Source organism: Equus quagga, chromosome 5 (assembly GCF_021613505.1).
Source record: "Equus quagga isolate Etosha38 chromosome 5, UCLA_HA_Equagga_1.0, whole genome shotgun sequence".
Lineage (NCBI taxonomy): Eukaryota > Metazoa > Chordata > Mammalia > Perissodactyla > Equidae > Equus > Equus quagga.
Genome location: NC_060271.1, coordinates 43,200,573 through 43,220,872, shown reverse-complemented (window position 1 = coordinate 43,220,872; position 20,300 = coordinate 43,200,573). Strand labels below are relative to the sequence as shown.

At 58.7% G+C, this 20,300-nt stretch overlaps 1 protein-coding gene across 1 annotated transcript in view; it reads left to right on the top strand.

The window, feature by feature from the left end:
• CAMTA1 (calmodulin binding transcription activator 1) overlaps window positions 1-20,300 on the top strand; it is a 776,715-nt gene that overhangs the window by 674,469 nt on the left and 81,946 nt on the right. Inside the window, exons 7-10 of the mRNA XM_046661785.1 lie at window positions 3,556-3,696; window positions 5,160-7,006; window positions 12,810-12,936; window positions 18,555-18,689. Coding sequence (XP_046517741.1) covers window positions 3,556-3,696; window positions 5,160-7,006; window positions 12,810-12,936; window positions 18,555-18,689 — 2,250 coding nt within the window. The remainder of the gene's footprint in view (window positions 1-3,555; window positions 3,697-5,159; window positions 7,007-12,809; window positions 12,937-18,554; window positions 18,690-20,300) is intronic.

The window sequence follows — 20,300 nt, the reverse complement described above, 5'->3', positions numbered from 1 at the left end:
TCCCCCCAGCCCTCTCTTCCAGATCTCCGTTACTCTTCCCAGCAGTTGGCGGCCTCTTGGGTAAATCGTTCATCAGAAGATGCTCTCCAAAGCATGGCCACATGCTGTTGTCATGATTTCATTTTGATTATTCATATTAGTGGAAGCGCTGCTGCCTAGCCCCAGGTGGTAATTAGTGTAAGTGTTGAGTCGAGGCCAGGTCAACATGGCGGTGGCCGGTGGGTTCCTGCGACAGCCACCGCGGCCTCAGCTCAGCAGACCAGTCCTCCCATGGGGCATGCTGCAGGCAGCCCCACCAGAGCCAATCCAGAGCAGCAGCGAGACCTCTGGGGGAGCCATGGGAGCACCCCTCAGCACCTGACTTTCCAGTGGCCAGCGTGGCCCTCCTGTCCTGTGCAGGCCACAGGGGAGCTATGCTCACCTTCTCCCTCTCTGGCACCTTCCCCTGCCCCGGCCTCCCTGGGCACACAGGCCCCCCTCCACCACCTGTGCAGCCCAGGGACCACCCCCCAGGCCATGTGCACAGGGAGCTGAAGAGAGGGCCCCTCTGCCTGAGACTTGGCACAGGCTGGGCTGGAACGCTCAGGACATCCTCCGGGCGAGGAGCCTGGTGCCCTCCACCAAGACTCAGTGAGCAGAGGGGACAGATGAGACGCAGAGCCAGCAGGAGGTCGTTTTTTGGGAATTCCCTTTTCTCTCTCTGTCTCTCCCCCCCAGGTCATGACCCCACATTTAATTGAGTGTACTTTTAATGCGCTTTTCCTTCTGCTGCTTCCACGAAGGGGGCAGGGCTGGGGCAGGCACGGCCGGCGCGTTTATTAACCTTCCTTCCACAAAGCGCTCTTTTCCCTATAGAAATCTCCTTCCCGCTGATTCCTTACGTGTCAGGAAGCAGAGCGTGACATGTTAAAAGCCGTCTTGATAGTATTTGATATTCAGTACTAACAGCTCACCACCTCGGAGGAGGGGCTTCCCCCACCCCAGGGAGGGGAGGTGATCTGCATACTGGATGTGCCAAGACAGTGGGTAATTTGCATTAAGCATCCAGAAATTCTCTGCTTGCAATCTGTCACCCTTCACTGGGTTTTCATTTTATAACCTTCACAACATAAGGAGGAGAGCAAGAGGCAGAGAGAATGCAGTAGCCACACCCCCACGGGAGCTGGAGAGGAAGCCTGGGCTGAGCGGCAGTGGTCACTGCAAATAGGGGCCCTGGTCAGAAATGCCAGGCAGAAGACTCCAGCAGAGGCAGCTGCCACTCACAGGATCAGCGAGCCTACAGAGCCCCAAGACCATGGGGTGGGGTGCGGTCGCATGACCAGAAGCCGGAGGTGGGGCTGCCCTGAGCACAGCTCATCTCTCCAAGAGCCAAGTTCAGACTCCATGGGGGTTCTCCCTGAGAATACCTGCTCTGGCTTTGCATGGAGCCTCTGCCCAAAGGCCCCCGTATGTAGAAGCACCACCAACGGTGAGCTCTGGAGGTGTCTCTGCAGATCTTAAGCTTAGGACTGAACTGTGTGTTGGCCATCCTGACTTCATGTGAGGAACTCCTGGGGAGCTCGAAAAAAAGCCTGGGCACCAGCCCAGACCGAGGACATCAGAATCTCCGTGCTGAGGCAGGGGACGGACAGCTGGGACAAGCCATCTGCATGTGCAGCAGTGCGGGGTGGGGGAGGGGCAGGGGGCGGGGGGGAGATCCTTGAGTCCTGCCATCTGGCACCCCCAGACTCTGTTTTCTCATCTATAAAATGAGGATTCTGGAAAAAGGTCCTCAGCCAAGGGGAACCCGGGCACAGGGACTGGCTGGAGGTCCCTTAGCCCTCACTCCTGCCTCAGCCAGGCCCTTCTGCTGTTATCTGATTTCCATATTGGATTTCCAGGTAGAAGTTTCTCTGAGAAAAGGGCTCCATAGCTCTGATGAGGTTGGCAAAACCCTAGCCTGTCCCTTCCCTCCAGCCGCCGGGGACAAGGTGGGCCTGAGCCAGCAGGAGCCCAGGCCTCTTGGGGCCGGCAGAGAATTCCCCTAGGGATCCCGAGGCAGAGGCACTGCCCACCTGCGGAAGGGTGGGCTGTCAACTCCACGCCCCCATCACGTGCCCATCATGTAGCACTCTGAACAGACACACACGACTTCAAATCCTCGACTAGCTCGGGGACAGCACCACTCAGCAACCCCACCCCTCCCAATGACCCGCCAGAATCCAGGACCCGCTGGGAGGAGGGCTGTGGGCCCCAGCGCTGGCGAAGGTACAGGAAGAAGAGCCCCGAGCCTCTGGAGGACCTTGTCAGAACGGAGCGGAGGGTGAGGACCGCAAATGAACACCTGGGCAGGTGCCCAGAGAAGGAAAGCAGCACCTGCAAGGGGTTCCTGGCAGATCACAACCCTCACACGGGCTTTTCTCTAAAAAGCACTGAACTTCTGCACACAGGTGTGACAAGGAACAGAGGCATGACTGGATGACCGCCGTGGAGCTCTCCCCTCAGCGTTCCAAGGCTGAGCCATCCACAGATTCCACAGCACGAAGCTTCCTTCCCCAAGCCCAGTTCCCATAGCATCAGCCAAGCCGCAGGGCAAGGCCAGCATCGCCCACTGCGTGTCACCTTCATCACCGTGACTGCTGTCATCACCACCATCACCATCATCACTTTTAATGGTTGTGACAACAGCTGTTCTTTGTCGGGTACACGTGAAGTGACAGGCAGGTTCATCAGGTTTCCACCTGGCCACCTGTGAGGCAGATGCTATTATTTTCCCATTTTACAGATGAGGAAACTGGGGCTCAGAGAGGTTTAGTGACTTGCCCAAATTCACAGAGCAAGTAAAGACCAAAACCTGGACTCAAATTCAAGTCTGAATCCAACCCAGCTCCCCCCGCTGTGTAGCCTGTGTAGACTGCGTCCTTGTGTGTCTGCATTCTGGAGCCCCTCACAGTGCAAGAGCAGTTGTGACAGTTCTCCCCCTGGAGTCCATGTGTGAGAAGCTCAGCCAAAGGAGAAAGGAGATTGTTCTTGCTTTGTCCAAGCCACTGGCCTCTCCTGAGCGTGACCTGGTGCCCTGCTTCTCCTCCCAGGCCACCTGCTTCCACCGTGGTCTGGGAGGAGCTCCCTCCCAGTGGCCTGGGTCCCTCCTGGAGCCCTGGGCATTGGCTTCAGTCCCTGGGCTGTAGCTCAGCCTCCCAGCACCTCTCCCTCCCGGTCCTCGCCTCCTTTCTCCTTCACTCCAGGATCCCTTGAAAATCGTCCCTGGTGCACTTGGACTTTGGGAAAACAAAGCACATCTCTGGGCTGTCCACTCCCCAGGCTGGACTGCAGGGAAGGGAGGAGAGGAGGCAGAGGAAGAACGCAGAGCTCCCGGAGAGAGTGGGGGTCTGGTGGGGCAGCCTGGTCCTCTCTCCTCCCTCCTCCCCTCCTCAAGGGCCTCAGCTGGTCCCTAGAGCCAGCCTCTCAGCAGAGAGGGGGCTGCTGCAGCTCTGGGAGTGCCTGGGTCCCACCCCTCGCAGGACCTCCCCGTGCACCCCGTGGCCTCTGACCACCCCTCTGCCTCTCTCCCCGCAGTCCACGGCATCAAGTGGACCTGCAGCAACGGGAACAGCAGTTCAGGCTTCTCGGTGGAGCAGCTGGTGCAGCAGATCCTCGACAGCCACCAGACCAAGCCGCAGCCGCGGACCCACAATTGCCTCTGCACTGGCAGCTTGGGTGAGTGGGGCTCCCGGTGGGCAGGTGGGCATGACAGGCAGGGGGTCTCGGCCAGGCAGTGGGTGCAGCTCTCCTCCTTGGGGGTGGCCGGGGTGTCCATCGAGGGGAGAGGGCTCAGCCAGGCGACAGCACGGCACCCAGGACAGACTCATTCTCGTCCTGCCCCATGGGGCTGGTGGGACAGCCCACTCTGGGCAGGGGAGAACAATTTCCAGAGCATCAGCTCCCTCTAGGAGTGGGGGCAGCAGAGTTGGGGAGTGCACGGAGTCGGGGCCCCGGGCCTCGTCCACCCGCTGCAAGTGCCCCCCAGGCCCCACCTTCTTGGGCGTCGTCAGCAGGAGGCCCAGGTCCCTGGGCAGTGGGCCGACACGGGCTTTTCAAGGAGATCAGCCCTGAGTCAATGGGACCACTCAAGTTCAACCTCCTTCTTTAACCCCTGTCTCCTCCAAGAATGGAAAGCGTCCTGCGCTCTCCATCCTATTGTGTCCATTTTTCTGATAATGGTACTTGCTCTTTGAAATGTGCATTCTTCACTCCCTCTGCTGCCTTAATTAGAGATTTCCATTAAGGGGTCATGTCACTTCTCTGTGAAGTCTTCAAGCATTTAGGAATCTTGGTGGAGAGGCTGTAACAGGATCGGGAAAGAATTCACTCTTTTATCAAAAGCAAAGTGACCCTTATCAGATGGGGTGAAAAGAATGACGGAGTGGGAGAGACAGGGAGAGAGGAGCCGTCCTGGCCGCCTGGGGGAAGAGCCCTGATGGAGACTGGCCAGAGCTCGGACACACTCGGCGCCTGAGGCTGTTTTCTTCTCTGCCCCTGAACTGTCAGTTTGGGCTCTGTCCTTGCTCAGGTTGTAGAAGGATTTTACCCCACAGACAGCTGCCGACAGACCCGGACTAGCTAAATGGAGGTGGTGGCCCCAAATACCTTTCTGCCTCTGGAGCAAAGTCTAGAACCCTCTTTGGTCACTGTCTGGAGGAGCGGGCTTCCTGAAAAGCAGGCGTGGAAAGTCTCAGGGAAGGGGGAAGGGCCCCACCACCCTCCGAGGCTGAGCCCCTCTGGCAGGAGCCGCTCCAGTGATGGCATCTGCCTTGAAGGTGGAAAGGATTTTCCTGGCGGATGACATTCTCTCCGCCTTCTCTTCCCAACCTCCTATGTCCTGTGTGCTACTATTACTATGAGAAAAGGGCATCAAGGAACGATCCCCTAGTCTGGAGGATGGTTACGCGGGGCATGCGAAAGCCCAAGTTTGGGGTATGTGGGTCCAAGACCCTGAGTGTCTGTTACCTGCCAGCCCCAAGGGGTCAAGCGCCTGCCTGGACTCCCAGGCTGGACTTTGCTATGTCCCAGCTGCTCAGGAATAGGGTCCACTGCACTCCTAGCTCTGACTCTCTCTTTGTGTGTGCATGTGTGTACACGTGTGTGTGTGCGCATGCGTGTTGTGCTTCTGACCTCCGCAGGAGCGGGCAGCAGCGTGCACCACAAGTGTAACAGTGCCAAACACCGCATCATCTCGCCGAAGGTGGAGCCACGGACTGGGGGGTACGGGAGCCACTCGGAGGTGCAGCACAATGACGTGTCCGAGGGCAAGCATGAGCACAGCCACGGCAAGGGCTCGAGCCGCGAGAAGAGGAACGGCAAGGTGGCCAAGCCGGCTTTGCTGCACCAGAACAGCACCGAGGTCTCCTCCACCAACCAGGTGGAGGTCCCTGACACCACCCAGAGCTCCCCTGTGTCCATCAGCAGTGGGCTCAACAGCGATCCCGACATGGTGGACAGCCCCGTGGTCACAGGCGTGTCCAGCATGGCGGTGGCCTCCGTGATGGGGAGCTTGTCCCAGAGCGCCACAGTGTTCATGTCTGAGGTCACCAACGAGGCCGTGTACACCATGTCCCCCACCGCTGGCCCCAACCACCACCTCCTCTCACCCGACGCCTCTCAGGGCCTCGTCCTGGCCGTGAGTTCCGACGGCCACAAGTTCGCCTTCCCCACCACGGGCAGCTCGGAAAGCCTGTCGATGCTGCCCACCAACGTGTCCGAAGAGCTGGTCCTCTCCACCACCCTGGACGGTGGCCGGAAGATTCCAGAAACCACCATGAACTTTGACCCCGACTGTTTCCTCAATAACCCAAAGCAGGGCCAGACGTACGGGGGCGGGGGCCTGAAAGCCGAGATGGTCGGCACCAACGTCCGGCACTCGCCACCAGTGGAGAGGGGCTTCAGCTTCACCGCCGTCCTCACCAAGGAGATCAAGACCGAGGACACCTCTTTCGAGCAGCAGATGGCCAAAGAAGCGTACTCCTCCTCCGCGGCGGCTGCGGCCTCCAGCTCCCTCACCCTCACTGCGGGCTCCAGCCTCCTGCCGTCGGGCGGGGGCCTGAGTCCCAGCACCACCCTGGAGCAGATGGACTTCAGTGCAATAGACTCCAACAAGGACTACACATCCAGCTTCAGCCAGACCGGCCACAGTCCCCATGTCCACCAGACCCCCTCCCCCAGCTTCTTCCTGCAGGACGCCAGCAAACCCCTCCCCATCGAGCAGAATGCCCACAGCAGCCTGAGTGACTCTGGGGGCACCTTTGTGATGCCCACGGTAAAAACAGAGGCCTCGTCACAAACCAGCTCCTGCAGCGGCCACGTGGAGACCCGGATAGAGTCCACTTCCTCCCTCCACCTCATGCAGTTCCAGGCCAATTTCCAGGCTATGGGGGCAGAAGGGGAGGTCACCATGGAGACCTCACAGGTGGCTGAAGGGGGTGAGGGCCTGATCAAGTCTGGGGAGCTTCAGGCCTGTAGCTCTGAACACTACCTGCAGCCCGAGCCCACCGGGGTGATCCGCAGCGCCGGGGGCGTCCCCATCCTCCCGGGCAATGTGGTGCAGGGACTCTACCCCGTGGCCCAGCCTGGCCTTGGCAATGCCTCCAACATGGAGCTCAGCCTGGACCACTTTGACATCTCCTTCAGCAACCAGTTCTCTGACCTGATCAACGACTTCATCTCCGTGGAGGGGGGCAGCGGCACCATCTACGGGCACCAGCTGGTGTCGGGGGAGAGCACGGCCCTCTCACAGTCGGAAGACGGGGCCCGCGCCCCCTTCACCCAGGCGGAGATGTGCATCCCCTGCTGCAGCCCCCAGCAGGGGAGCCTGCAGCTGAGCAGTGCCGAGGGCGGGGCTGGCACCATGGCCTACATGCACGTCGCCGAGGTGGTCTCGGCCGCCTCGGCCCAGGGCACCCTGGGGATGCTGCAGCAGAGCGGACGGGTGTTCATGGTGACCGACTACTCCCCAGAGTGGTCGTACCCGGAGGTAAGCTGCTGCTGCCCTCACCTCCCCACCCGCCTCACCTGCCCACCTGCCAGCTCACTTGATGTGGCATCCCTTTCAGTGAGGCACCGGATCATACAGACAAAGCTGTCCCCGCCCTCTGTCCCCACTTGAAATACCTCCGCCTCTCTGGTGCTCAGTCTTCACTGGAGCAAGTAGCGTTAAAGTCAGGGGTCTCCTTGGAGGCCGGGTGGCCCTCCCAGCTCCGACCAGAGCAGTCTGCCGTCACCTGCTTATCGGTGAAGAGTCCTATGTTTTGCTTTGGTTTGTTTTTCCCTTTGGAGAGAGGATCCTGCTGAAAGTGCCATTTGAAAATCATCACCATGGATCATCCATATCCATTGGTCTTGATTTACTTCACCAAACAAAGGAAAAACAAACAAATCCCCGTCAAATTGAGAGGGGGGGTACAAAGCATCTGAATAGTCTTCCACGAGAGTTTCTTGGATAAATCCAGCCTCTGCAAAATCGAAGGCGTGTTTACGACCCAGGATCTCCCACCTGTGCCCCCCACCCCACCCCTGGCTGTCTCAGTTCCCAGGGGCTGAGATCTGATGTTGAGAATCACTGCTCCAAAGCCCAGGACAGCAGGAAAACCCAGGTCTTGCCACGCCATGGTGGCACAAATGTTTAAGGAAGGAACCCATGCTCTTTCTCTGAAGTAGAATGGCACAGGAGGGACACAGAGGGGCCCGAGCTTTCCGTAATGCCCTGCTGCACCAGGGCACGCTCCCCGACTGCTCCCAGGCTACCTGCCAGGTGCCTGGGGAGCAGCCCAGATCAGCACTTCCTCCCTGGGAGTGGCTGCCCACAGCTCCCGGGGTTCCACTGCCACGTTCCATAGACGCTAGGGCGGGGGCTGCTGCCGGGGACACCAGGGAAGGGCACTGCTGAAAGACCCGGAATCTCACGAGGTGTCTTAAGGCAGTGATGCAGACACAGGCAGTGCGGGATGCTGGCCAAAGCCCACGCACGTTCCTGACCCAGGCACTGGCAGGGGCTCCCGGGATGATGCTCGAGTGGAGCCTGGGTGAACGGGGTGTCCTGAAAAGTGAAGCACTTCTCAGAGCCACTCTCTGCTTCAGAGTCTCCCCTGGGCCTGGTGAAGGGGACAGTGAGGCCCAGTGGAGGAGGGTGGGTCTCAGGGGTGCTCCTGGGGGTCGATCCTGGCTCGCCAGGACTCGTCCTCCCTGTGCCTCAGTTTCCTCACCTATAAGGTGGGGGTGATAACACTACCTACTCAGGGCAAGGTGTGAGCTTGGTAAAGTCTTTGGCCCTGAGCAAGTAATCGGCGGACATTGGTTATTATTCTGCAGCCATCACAGCTCATGACTCACTGTGTCCCTTTTCGAGTCCTCTTGCCGTGGCTGTGGCAAAGAGGCGGCTCACTGGTTGACTGTGTACAGCCTCGGAGGGGTCACCTAGATGGTGGGCCTCAGTGTCGCAATCTTGACCAGGAGGCTCATGCCTCCTTCGCCTCCTTCCTTTATGGCAAAGCTAAGATACAACCTGTGGACGAGTGCCAGCTCTCAGATCCACATCAACCCAACTAGTGGCCCAGCCTCCTGAAGGGAGCAGCCTGGAATGGGCAGGGGTCTGGCAGAGCAGCTTCTGCCCTGCACTGGGTCTGTGTACAGCCTGTTTGTAAAAGTCCTCGAGTGTCCAGAGGCAGCTGCCCCATGTGGGGAGGAGCCTGGGGCTGGGGCTGGACAGTGTGGATTCAAATCCTGGCCCCATGCTCTCTAGCTGGAGGCCCGGAGCGAGGCACCTGCCTTCCTGTCTCTAGAATTGGGGCAGTGATGGCACTCACCTCGCCAGGTTGTTGTGGGGACTAACAAGAAAGTGCTCAGGCAGCACCTGTCTCTTCCGTCCACCTCCACCTTCCCTCCTCACTGGCCTCCCAAGATTCCGGGAGATTCCTACTGGGCTTTCTCTTGGTGTGACTCAGTGTGACCCCGTCAGTGACACTGAGCTCAGTGGTGTTCTCCCAGCGCCCACTGCACTTCCCCTTAGGGTGAAAGGTCAGCTCTGCCCAGCAGCTAGCCCCTCACAGGGCAATTTTGGGGGGTTAGGGAGGGAGGCCTGGGTTTGGTGTGCAGTGAGGTCAGAGCTGGGAGTCGGAGTGCTGTCTTTCGGTCCTGACTCTGAGACCTGGCTCCCTGGGCCTCAGTTTCCTTATCTGTAAATGGCCAAGAGGGGTGGCCTCGAGGCCCCACAAGCCCTAGGACCTAGAAGATCTGGTCCTCGGGAGCCTGGGTCCTGGAGCTGGAGGATGGAAGGAAGAACCCTCTTTCCCTGGGCTTTGGCCTGGGCGTGCAGGTCCCTGGACGAGTCTAGGCTTGCACTCTGGCCTCCTTGGGCCTGGGGGCACTAGTGAGGGGCCCGTGGCAGGCCTGACCCTCTGTTCCATACAGAGTACTGCTGGCAGATCCCTCAGCTGTACTTTGGAGCCAGTTCAGCAGCTTGCCACGTGAGGGCAGCACAGGAACGGGAGAGGAAGGATGGTCTGGGCGCCTGGCAGAGGGAGCGTCCAGCCTGGTTTTCCAGAAGTTCTGGATGCTTCCAGCTCCCCGAAACAAAAGTAGCTCAAATTCGATTTGATTTGGATGCCACCAGCTGGGCCCTTTGGAGCCAAATGGCCCCCAGGGGAGACCTCTACAGAGGCCCCAAGGGCTCTGAGTGGCCACTTCCTCCTCGGTGTCCTCTCCCAGCCCTGTCACTGTCCCCAGTCCAGCAGCAGGGGCCACTCCCTCCTGGGTTCTCCTGCAGGAGACAGCATCTTCTCTCCTGACCCTTCTCTCCCCTCTCAGCCCCCTGGCTGGCATGCTTGCCCCTTGCCCTCTCCCCTTTTCTGCGGGCAAGAGGCCTGCTTGCCAACCGTGTCAGGAGCCCGGTTCTAGCCAGGCTCTGCCAAGCTTGTGGAGGCCTCTGCAGCAGGACACATAGGCCTGGGGAAGCTGCCTAGTCTGTAATATGGGGTTGGGCTAAACAGTTGCTCAATGCCCTCACCCAGCTTTCAAATTGGATGTTGCCCAGCCACCCACTTTGCAGGAATGCTAAGGCGGGGCCATCTGCTCCCATTTCTCTTATGCTCTGTCCACCTCTTCACCTCCGGCTGCAACTGGTCACCAACACACATACACACACACACACACACACGAGGTGCCTCTGGGCCCCAGGATCTGCCCCAGGTGCATCAGAAATCTGAGTCCTTTATCTCAAGACTCCCAGGGCACAGAGACCTCAGATGCCCCCACCTCTCCCCCTAACCCCTCTGTGTTATCTCCCTCCACTGACACTCCTGCTGCACTGGGCAAAGGAGGCTGCAATTAGAGCCATCAGGTGCCCGCATCACAAAGATTCAGCACAGCCAGGGGAGCGTTGCCATGGTGACCGTCCCTTGAACGGATGGATGCTGAGCCCATCCTGCAGTGGTTTCCATGGAGAAGGTCCTGATGTTCTCCAGTAATTTCTGCAGCCCTTTGTTCCTCACAGCAGCCCTAGCTTCGTGCCAGCAACTGTTGATTGGGGTTATTATTTTTTTCCTTTTTTCTCGCATGGTAACTGTCTGTGGCTTTTGAAGCCACTGCTCTTCCACTTCCCAGGATCAAGGGAGAATCGTGTCCTGAGCTGGCCTCTGGTACTCCTAGACATCCCAAAATCGGGTTCTACCTCTGCCATGGGGCACACCTCCCAGCCCAGTACCTACTCCCAGCCCGTGGGCCCAAGCATGCCAGCCGCATCCCGCCACTCCAACAGACCTCCAAATCCCCCTATGGAGCCATATATCAGAACCAGGGAGTGTTAAGGCCAGGGGGCCCCTAGAAATCAAATGCTACCCAGAGAGGTTGGGCTACTTGCCTGAGGACACACAGCTTCTGAGGGGCAGGGGCAGGCCTCCTGCTTTGGGCTCCCAGTGCTGAGCTCTCTCCGCTGCTCCCCAAACTTTGATTGCCTAGCAAGGAAGCGATTTCTCCAAAGCCCTCCCAACCCAGAGGAAGGCCCTCCGAGAGCACAGGTGGGATGCATGCTAGTCTGGGAGAACCCCTTCAGTAGTGGAACCCTCTCTTCTGTGCTGGGCTGTGGAGAAGCCATCTCGCCTCCTGGAAACACCCACTCCAGATACGGATGCCCAAGCCCAGCCCTGGGCCGGGTCAGGGCTCCAGGAACATTGTAAGGAGTCTCAGGAGCAAGCCCCATGTTGAGGCCGGGGGTCCATCCAGGGCAAGGATGGGCCAGTGCCAAGGAGAGGCCACCCAAGAACTGGTGACTGAGCAGGAGAGCGTCTCGCTGGCACAGGGGAGCAGCCTGGGGGCTGGAGGCTGGCCTCTCCGGCCTAGAGAGGTTGGGGAAGAAGTTGTCTGTGGTCCTCACTCCTCACCCCCTCCATTACCCTGGTCTCAAGTAGGCACCACTCTCGGCCTTCCCCAGCCTGGACACTAGGTGGCGCTCTCCACTCTGTCCTGACAGCTCCTGGCTCCCTGCTGGGAAAGGTGGATGGAGCCTGGGGTGGGCCCACCAAGGAGAGCCAGAGAGGCCAGCATCCCCACACTCTGCACCCCCAGGGCAGGCCTCCCTGACTCAGTAACTGGGCACTCCCCTCGGCTGTCTGAGCCCTGAGTAGGGCAATTACACCTCCTCGTCCACACCGGAAAGGATAGAGTGCAGGAGGTGCTATTAATCACTAAAAGGGGATGGTGGCTATAAAGCAGGACCACCCGGGGCACCGGGACATAAGGCCACCCTCCTCGCTTGGGGGCACATCCTGGCTGGTTCCAGCAGGAGGTCAGGGAGCACCTATCCTGTGCTCTCCTGCTCCTGGGCGCCTCGGGATCCCTGGGGGTAGGGCCCTCTCCCCTTGAGCTGAGCAAGGTCCTCTGAGCCCCCTCCCCCATCCTCTCCCCACCCTATTCCCTCACTCCTGCCCTGTGGGAGCAGCTACAGCCCCAGCCAGGCTGCAAGCCATCGGTGCCTGCGTGAGTGGTGTGTGTGCGCAGTGAGGGCCCCTCTAGCCGTGTGGGCAGCAGCACAGACAAGTGCCCTCGATGGCTCAGCCTGGAGGCAGGGGGCTGATGCTCAGTTCCACCCTGTCCCCAACCCTTAGCCCTAAGGCTCACTCCAGCCCAGGGAAATCTCTGAGCCCCTCCAACTCTGAGCCTTCCTTCTCCATTTTTCTATTTCTGCTATCTTTCTCATTGCCTTTTTCATCCATCTCCCTACTGCCCCCTCATCTCTACCATACCCTGGGGATCCTGGGTCTCTCCTCATTTCCCCACCAGAACTTCCGGTCCCCGGGGTGACACTAAGATGCTCAGGCCAGTTTTCAAAACTCAGAGTTCCCTCCATCTGTCCACAGCAAATGACAGAGAAAGCCCCCTGGCTCCCCTTCTCTTCCTTCCAGGGGTCCCGCCTGGCCAGTTCTCAGGTGCATCATGGGCTGAAAAGGTTTGAAAAACTCTGTGCTCCCTTCTGCCTGGAACTGAAAGTTGCACAGGAGAGGGTCTGGGGTCAGAACTGCCTGCCCCTGTGCTGGATGCCAGCTAAGGAAGGCAAGGAGCATCTGGGGTCCCCCAAGGGACCAGGAGGGCTGCAGGCCCCCTCTTTCTGCTGCAATCCTGAAACAGTGGTTCTCTAAAGCCAGGGCTTATTGGAACCGGGAATCTGCACGTTCAACAAGCACGTGGGGTGGGGCGCAGACTGTGGTCTGAGCAGTGCAGCCGTGAGGCCTGCGTCCCTCGTTCCTCCTCTGTGGCTCACGCTCGCCTCTCACGTCTGTTCCCTCCAGGGAGGTGTGAAGGTTCTCATCACAGGCCCATGGCAAGAAGCCAGCAATAACTACAGCTGCCTGTTCGACCAGATCTCAGTGCCTGCGTCCTTGATTCAGCCCGGCGTGCTGCGCTGCTACTGCCCAGGTGAGAAGGCCGCCGCCTGCCACAGATGGGGGTCCTGGAGCACTGGACTCGGGCTCGGCCTGGGGAGGACCCTTGGCAAGTGGCATCGTTACTCTGGGCCTCACTTTCCTCTGCTGTGAAGGAGCGGGTCCTGGATCGGGCCATTATAATGTCATCTTCTGGGGCTTGTGGACCCCATATCAGACAGGGACACGGGCATGCTCAGCTGGGATTCTGAGGAGAACGTGATGAAGGGACTACTTAGACAACCAGTAAGCCAGGCTGACACGCCCAGGACTGGCCATAGCGGGACCCTGGACCTGAAGGGTTCCTCGAACTGGTGAGAGTGGGCAGGCCAAGGGCCCACCGGGAGCTGCATCTGGGGTCGGAGGCTGTCTCTCCTCCCGCCCATGCCTCCATGGTCAGTCCACAGGGTCAGTGCCCCTGGGGCACAGAGCAGGTCAAAGAGGGATGGAGAAGGCCTGGCGGGCGGCAGGGCATGGGGGTGCCAAACAGAATAATCTGCACAAACTCCTTCAAGAATTTGAAGCCATCCACCCCGTGCCCGGGAAAGGGCACCTGCACGTAATCCACTTCCAGTCTCAAGCAGAAGCCCTGTGTGCTGTCTCTGAGGCTCTGATCTTCGCCCTCCTCACTCAGGGCTTCACCACCACAAACTTAGCTTGGTGTCCCTGTCTGGTCAACTTGTCCTTGACCTTTGGCCATGATTACCTCCCCACTTTCTTAGTCACCACGTGTCCCGAGGCCTCACAAAGTGGCTGACACATCACAAGGAGGAGATGGATATTTGTGAGGGGAGCTGTGTCTAGAGCCCATGTTTTCTGTTCCCTGGGTGGTGTTGGGAAGACCTCTGGCTGACCCCTTGCATGCATCCTTAGCTCCAGGGGTGGCTTATCCAGCTAGCCCAGGCAACAAATGAAGAGGAAGACGATGAGGGGTTGGCGAGGGCAGAGGGATCCTCATGTTGTCTGAAGCCAGGAGGACTCCAAAGGAGAGAGCATGCTCCCCGTGGAGGGCTAGGGTTGGGAAGAGAAGTCGGGGCAGGAGTCCCTGGGCAGGAGCAGAACTGGCCAGTGCCAGGTGCCAGGTTCCACCTGAAGTGGTCCTGCTTGAGCCTTGCACCACCCCAGTTGTCTGCCTCCCCCTGCACCATCCCCCCAAGCCTGGCCTCTTGTGCTCACATGGAACATTCTTCCTTCTCTCTCTCCATCTCCCCATGCAGCCCACCAGAGCAGAATGCTCTAGGGCTGGGCTCACATGCTCAGCCTCCACTGGAGCCCAGCACCTCCTTCACCACAAATGTCCCAGGGAGCCAGGGCTGGGGCCCGTGGTGGCCTTTCCTGCTGGCCCTGCCCCCACCAGCTGCCTGGCTGGCTCCAGAGGACCCACTCAGCCCCTATTGCTCCCAGCAGCCCTGCTCAGCCTGGAGCGCAGCCATCCCAGATGCCAGCCAGGCTGTCAGCCTATCGCAGCTCAGAGCTATGTGTGGCTACTGCAGCTCCCCCACCCCCACTGACGGGGTAGGGGGACAGGGCAGCATGTTATTAAACTGTCCACTTATCACCTGCTGCTGGCACAGGACTCTCCTGGCCTATAAATAGAAGCCACTTCCTGTACCTGGTTCTTGCTTGGCTGAGGACCCAGACCTTGCCTGTCCTAAGTTATTTGACCCCTCCAAAAAAATGACTGGCCTTTGTGTGCCCTCTGGATGATGTCCCAGGCCAGGACCTGGCAACTCCTGGGGGCTGAATCAGTCACACCACGGCACATCCCAGATCAGCCAGTTACCATCTGGCTGGTCAGTGGTTGACCTCTCTGGGCCTCAATTTCTACATCTTTATAAACCAGCTGCCAGGTGGGCCAGAGCATGAGATGGGGGAAGGTTCATGAAGCACTGGGTCACATGCTTGATTCCTGAAGGGGCTCTATGAGTGAGGCCTTCATTCTTTCTGTCCCAAGGGGGAGTGAGGAGAGGGGACCAGGGCTGTTTGGGTCTCGGCAGGCAGTTTTCCTAGTCCCAGAGCATTTCTGGGTCTCCAGAGCTGGCAGGAGAGTCTGCCCAGGCCACCATGTCTCCCAGTCGTTCAGACTCCTCTAACACCGCATCTTGGACCCAGGGATGAGCAGCCACGGACTCAGGCAGACTGAGAGCCGGGTCTCACTGCTAGAGCACCATTCTGTTCTACAGCCAACCCCTTTGGACGTCTCTGTCTTAAGGCCCAAATTGAAACACGTCCCTCTGGAAGACAGCACCAGATACGTGCACACCCGCATTCATTCATTCATTTCTTCATTCATCAAATGGTTTGCCAGGCACTGGTAGGCACCTGAAATGGAGCAAAGCACAAGACGCAGCCCCGAACCCTAATCCTGACCCTGGGGGATGATACTGGCCGCTCTGGACCTCTTCCCTGGGTCTCCCAAGGGCTTGGGGAAACTGGAGCTGATCCTGAAGAAGGAACACTTGAGGCAGAACTGAGAAGAAGGGCTCAGAGGCCTGTGAGCACAAGGCCGGCCACCTTAGGGTCTGGAAATGACATGGGAGGAGGGGGCCCAGGGAGTGACTTGGGGGAGCGGCAGAGGGGGCACAAATGGTCGCTGCCCACCCGCCCAGTGCACCTGCTCAGGCAAAATGGGTGAAGAGACTCCACCTCGACCAAGAAGGCAGTTCTTCCTGGGCAGCTCCCCCCATCACTGGCCACAGAAGACACACAGGGAGGAATCTGTCTCCTACAAGATTCCAGTAGTACCCCAAGGTCTGGAGGGAGACATCCAACTCGGAGCACTGAGCTCAGGGTGAGGCGGTGCTGAAGGAGGACTTGGACTCAGGTAAAGCACTCCAGGCTCCAGGGGAGAGGGAGGAGCCCCCCAACAGGAAGGCTTCACCAGCAGGCTGCCCCCCCAAATTCCTGGGAGGACCCCAAAGGCAAAAGGTGAAATTCAAAATGAGGAGAGTGAGTGCCCTGTGTTTTGAAACAACCCATTCAACAAACAGTTATCGGGGGGCCATAACAGCCAGGCACTGACCTTGGCACTGGGCATAAAGAGGGGATCAGGACAGACCTGCTCGCTGCTCTCATGAGCTTATATTCTACTGAAGGAGACAGAAAACACACAAGGAAACAAAGAAATAACCAAGATAACTGCAGAAAACCAGAAAATGAAGGACACCAGAATATGGTCCTGGGATAAAGTAGCTTGGGAAGAGGGGCTTCCTTTGGACAGACTGAGGAGGGAGGGCCCCTCACAGGCGGGACCTGAATGAGGAAATGGAGCCAATCATGAGAAGAGGGGAAGGCATCAAGGCAGAGGGCCAAGGAAGTGCAAAGGCACTAAGGCAGGAGGAGGTTTGGCAAGTGGGAGGAAAGTAAAGATGGGTGGAGGTGAATGTTGCAAGGCTGGAGAAGATGGCAGGGACCGGATGGTTTCCACCCTTCTAAGTTACTGGAAGGAGTTTGATTTGGTTTTACTTGCAACGGGAAGCCATTAGTTCTAAGTGGAGGAGTGACTTGATCTAAATTATGTCTTTAAAAGATGATCCTCGGTGTGTGGGAGAATGGTTGTAGGAAGAACAGAAGCGAGGAAACCGTGGGAAGAGGCGCAGGGTAATCTTTCCTGACTTAAGGTGGAGGGCTCCCCTTGGGCAACGCACTCCCACTGGTTTCATGCGGGGCATTGGAAGGTGGCCCCCTCACACCATCCCGGCAGGAACAGGTGTCAGGTGTGCTGAGGTTGCCCTCCGCAGGGGGCTGATGCAGGAGTCTAGGCAGCAATGACGGCAGCTTGGACTAGAGCGGTGGCTGTTGAGACGGCGAGAAGCGGATGGACCCAGAACTCGCTGACAGACTGACTGCAAGGGAGGGATTGAGAGAGTCGAAGAAGCATCCTGTGTGATGGGCCTGCACGAGCCCAGCTTCTGGGCCAAGATCCAGGAGTCCGTGATTGGTCCTCTCCGCTCAGTGTCTCTGGAGAAGGTGGCCTTTGAATCTGCCACCATTCCAGTGTCACTGCAGGTTGTATGAGTGCCAGGAGCTTATGGAAGAAGAGCAGCGGTTGAGGAGGATCCTCCAGCTGGGACATCTGGTACAGAGAAGACTTTAGACCCCCAGGGGCAGGCGGAGGGGCAGGAGACTTGCTAAGAGGAACGGAGCTGAGCAGGCTCCAATGGGGGGGTTCTGATCGCCCTTCCTTCCTGTTGGTAAACCAGGCAAATCTCCAACCATGAGCTTGGAGGGCTGCCTGGGGATGCTGGCAGAGCCTCAAGAGGTTCTGGACTTGGCTGGAGATCCCTGACCAGAGAGGCACCATGGAAGGTCCTATGGGACCCCCACCCACCATGGAGCCATTGCTTCAGCGTGTGGCCTAGAGCTAAGGGACCAAGCCCAGGAGGAAAGTCCAGGGGAAAAATCCACTGGTCACCATTGGGCAGTGGCTTCCTGAAGACCTGCTCCAGGGACAATGGCATAGTACCTACCCCTGGGATGGACGGAGGCCACAGATCAATGAGTTGGTTTTCCCATGGGAAGTGAGGTCTGCCCCAGACGTCCTCAGAGGGAAGCCAGAGCTTGACTGCCCTGGGGAGCAGCTGCCTTGGACAGCTTCCTCGAGTCTGTAAGCTGCTGAAAACCAAGAGCCCAAACAGTAACACGATCCCCGTGTGCGTCCTCCCTGGAAATCTGTCCTGGGGAGGCCCTGGGCACCGGTATCTGGTGTTCCAGAAAAGCAGGGCAGAGAGCACACAACCCTGATACCTCCCAGGGACGAGGCCTAGCAGGAGCCAAGCAGGCTGCACACCCACACTGGCCACCTCTGTGGGCCACAGCCCCCAAGATTTCAACAGGACTCATGTAGCAGCAGCCTGGACCCCAGAACTGAAGCAGGTCCCCACCAGGGGTGGGCTTTCCTCTAGCTGACGGTGAGAACGTCCCATTCGTTTATTCAACCAATACGGTCTTCACTGAGTCCTGCGTTGGGGTCAGAGTGGTTAATGAGACCCACAAGGGGCCTGTCTTCCCAAAGCTTCTGCCCAGACATTGGAGGGAGCCACAAGCTTCATGCCAGCACCCCCAGCTCAGCACCACTGGGACCAGAGTAACAGGCACAGCCGAAGCTCTTGCTCTCATCAGGGAGGCAGAAGAACTTCTAAAAATACATGGAAGGCCATGCTAAGTGAGTCAGGACAAGCTTGTCGGAAAAGATGAAGCAGAAATGAGCACAAAGGAGTCCGAAGCAAATGCGGCTCTTGAACTGCACCTAGGACGGATGGGGCAGGGGAGGAGTCAGCCAGCCGTGGGGCAGGGTGGGGAACCACGCACTCATTCATTCGTTCAGCAACTCTGCCTGAGCTCCCAGGCCCTGCCCTCGCCAGGAAGCAGAGGGGCAAGGAGGCAATCACAACACGGGGCGTGGGAGTGATCCCACCGCCCGGCTGCCTCTGGGGTCCAGAGAAGGTTCCCAGAAGAAGCAGCATTTCATTGGGCCTTGAGGAATGAGCGGCACAGGCTGGGGTTACCTGGTGAAGGGTAGTGGGGAGGGGGCGCTCAGGTCCCTGGGGGGTACACCAGGCTGAAGGGCGCCCACCCACCTGCCACCCTGACCTCTCTTTCTTTTGCTTGCAGCCCATGACACTGGTCTTGTGACCCTACAAGTTGCCTTCAACAACCAGATCATCTCCAACTCAGTGGTGTTTGAGTACAAAGCTCGGGCCCTTCCCACGCTCCCTTCCTCCCAGCATGATTGGCTGTCATTGGACGGTAAGAATGGCGCTCACGTCACCTTGCCAGGCACTGCGGGAGAGGGAACTTGGGGACTCTCTGCACAAGGTGCAAAAAAGAGGAAGCATCCAGGTTCCCTTGCTCCTGGGCAGGGAGGGGCGCAAGTCTTGCCCCAGGAGGCCTGGCTGCATGTGTCTCTGCCCTTAATCTCAGTCTCTCCCTGGGACAGAGCGAAGTATTTGAGCTTGGGCCTGTGGCTGTCCCTCCTGCTGGGAGCCTGAGGGGCCAGACAAGCCCCCCAAGTTGCTGAGAGGCTCCTCTCTCTACAGACCCAGAGTAGCAGGGCCCAAGCATCCTCTGCTTCCCCCTCAGAGCTGTCTCTAGGGTGTCCTCGAAGCAGAGAGAGCTCCTGGAGGCCATCACCAAGCCCCAAGCCACTTAGGGAAGAAAGCAATTTGTGAGGCTGGAGGGAGGCAGCTCAGGCTGCGCTTCTCTCAGATCCCAGAGCCTGGACTGCGGGGCCATGTGTTGAGTGCTTCTGCCTCTTAGGGATAACAAGCCAAAACTTCTCGTGGAAGCCCTCAAACACCCATCGCCTCCTGTTCCTAGGCTGTTTATACTTAAGCCTCTGTCCTGTCAGGCATCCGAAACAAGCCCAGGATCATGATCGTGGCTAAGGGTGGAGGACCAGGGAACCCCATTAGGCTCCAAGGAAGGAGGCAGGACCTGCTAGCCAAGGTGGGGCAGGGGCTCAGAGAGCTGCTGACCCTGCCCATGGGGTTGGTGAGTGTTGGCTGCTCCTCCTAAGGCACCAGAGACTCTTCAGAGAAAAGCTATCAAAGACAGTGAGGGACACCAAGGTCAGAGGCTGCCCTTCCAGGCGTGGACCTGCCAAGGGGAAGCGCCAGAGTTAGCCTGGGGAGCTGAAGTGATAGTCTGCTCATTGCGTAGGGACAGAGTGGGAGGGATGGCTGCACATGACCTCAGTATCAGGGCAGCCTGCTGAGGGACCAGTCTGTGGGGTACCTCACTAGAGACCTCACCAGCCTAAGGGGTTGGGGTCTTGGCTAAACTGCCCTGGGCCCTCCGAGGGGGGGGGAGGGGTGGGCTCAGTTTCTTAAGCATCCCTCCCCCATCCACCGCAGCCCTTTGGCCTTCTCACCTCTCACACTTCCCCTTGCTGCTGGCTGCTGGAGGATTTCTGGGCTTGGGTCCATGCCCTGGGCAGCTTTCCTGAGCCACCCAGTATGCAAACATCAGCCTTGTCCCAGCCACGGCCCCAGCAGTGACAGGGTACCTGGCAGCCACCCTGGCCACTGAACCCTGTGAGCTGTTCCCAGAGGTGGCTTTGGGTCAGCAGACATCTGCACCCTGGCAGTGGCTGCCTGGGAGCACCGGGCTGGCCTTGGCAGCATCCCTGGCCATGGCCAGAGCCAGCCGGAGCTGTGATGACGACCTGCAGGATGTAACAGAGAAGGGCAGGGTGACCAGGGGCTCCTGTTCAGGAAATCCGGTTTCAGTTTTGCAGAACAAATAGGAAATGGGGCAGGGAACTCTGCAGAGCCCTGGATCTCCCTGAGTGACCAGGTCACCTCACCAGGGTGGACTTAAGGATGCTGGGGCCAGGGTAGGACCTGCTTGGGTGATGGG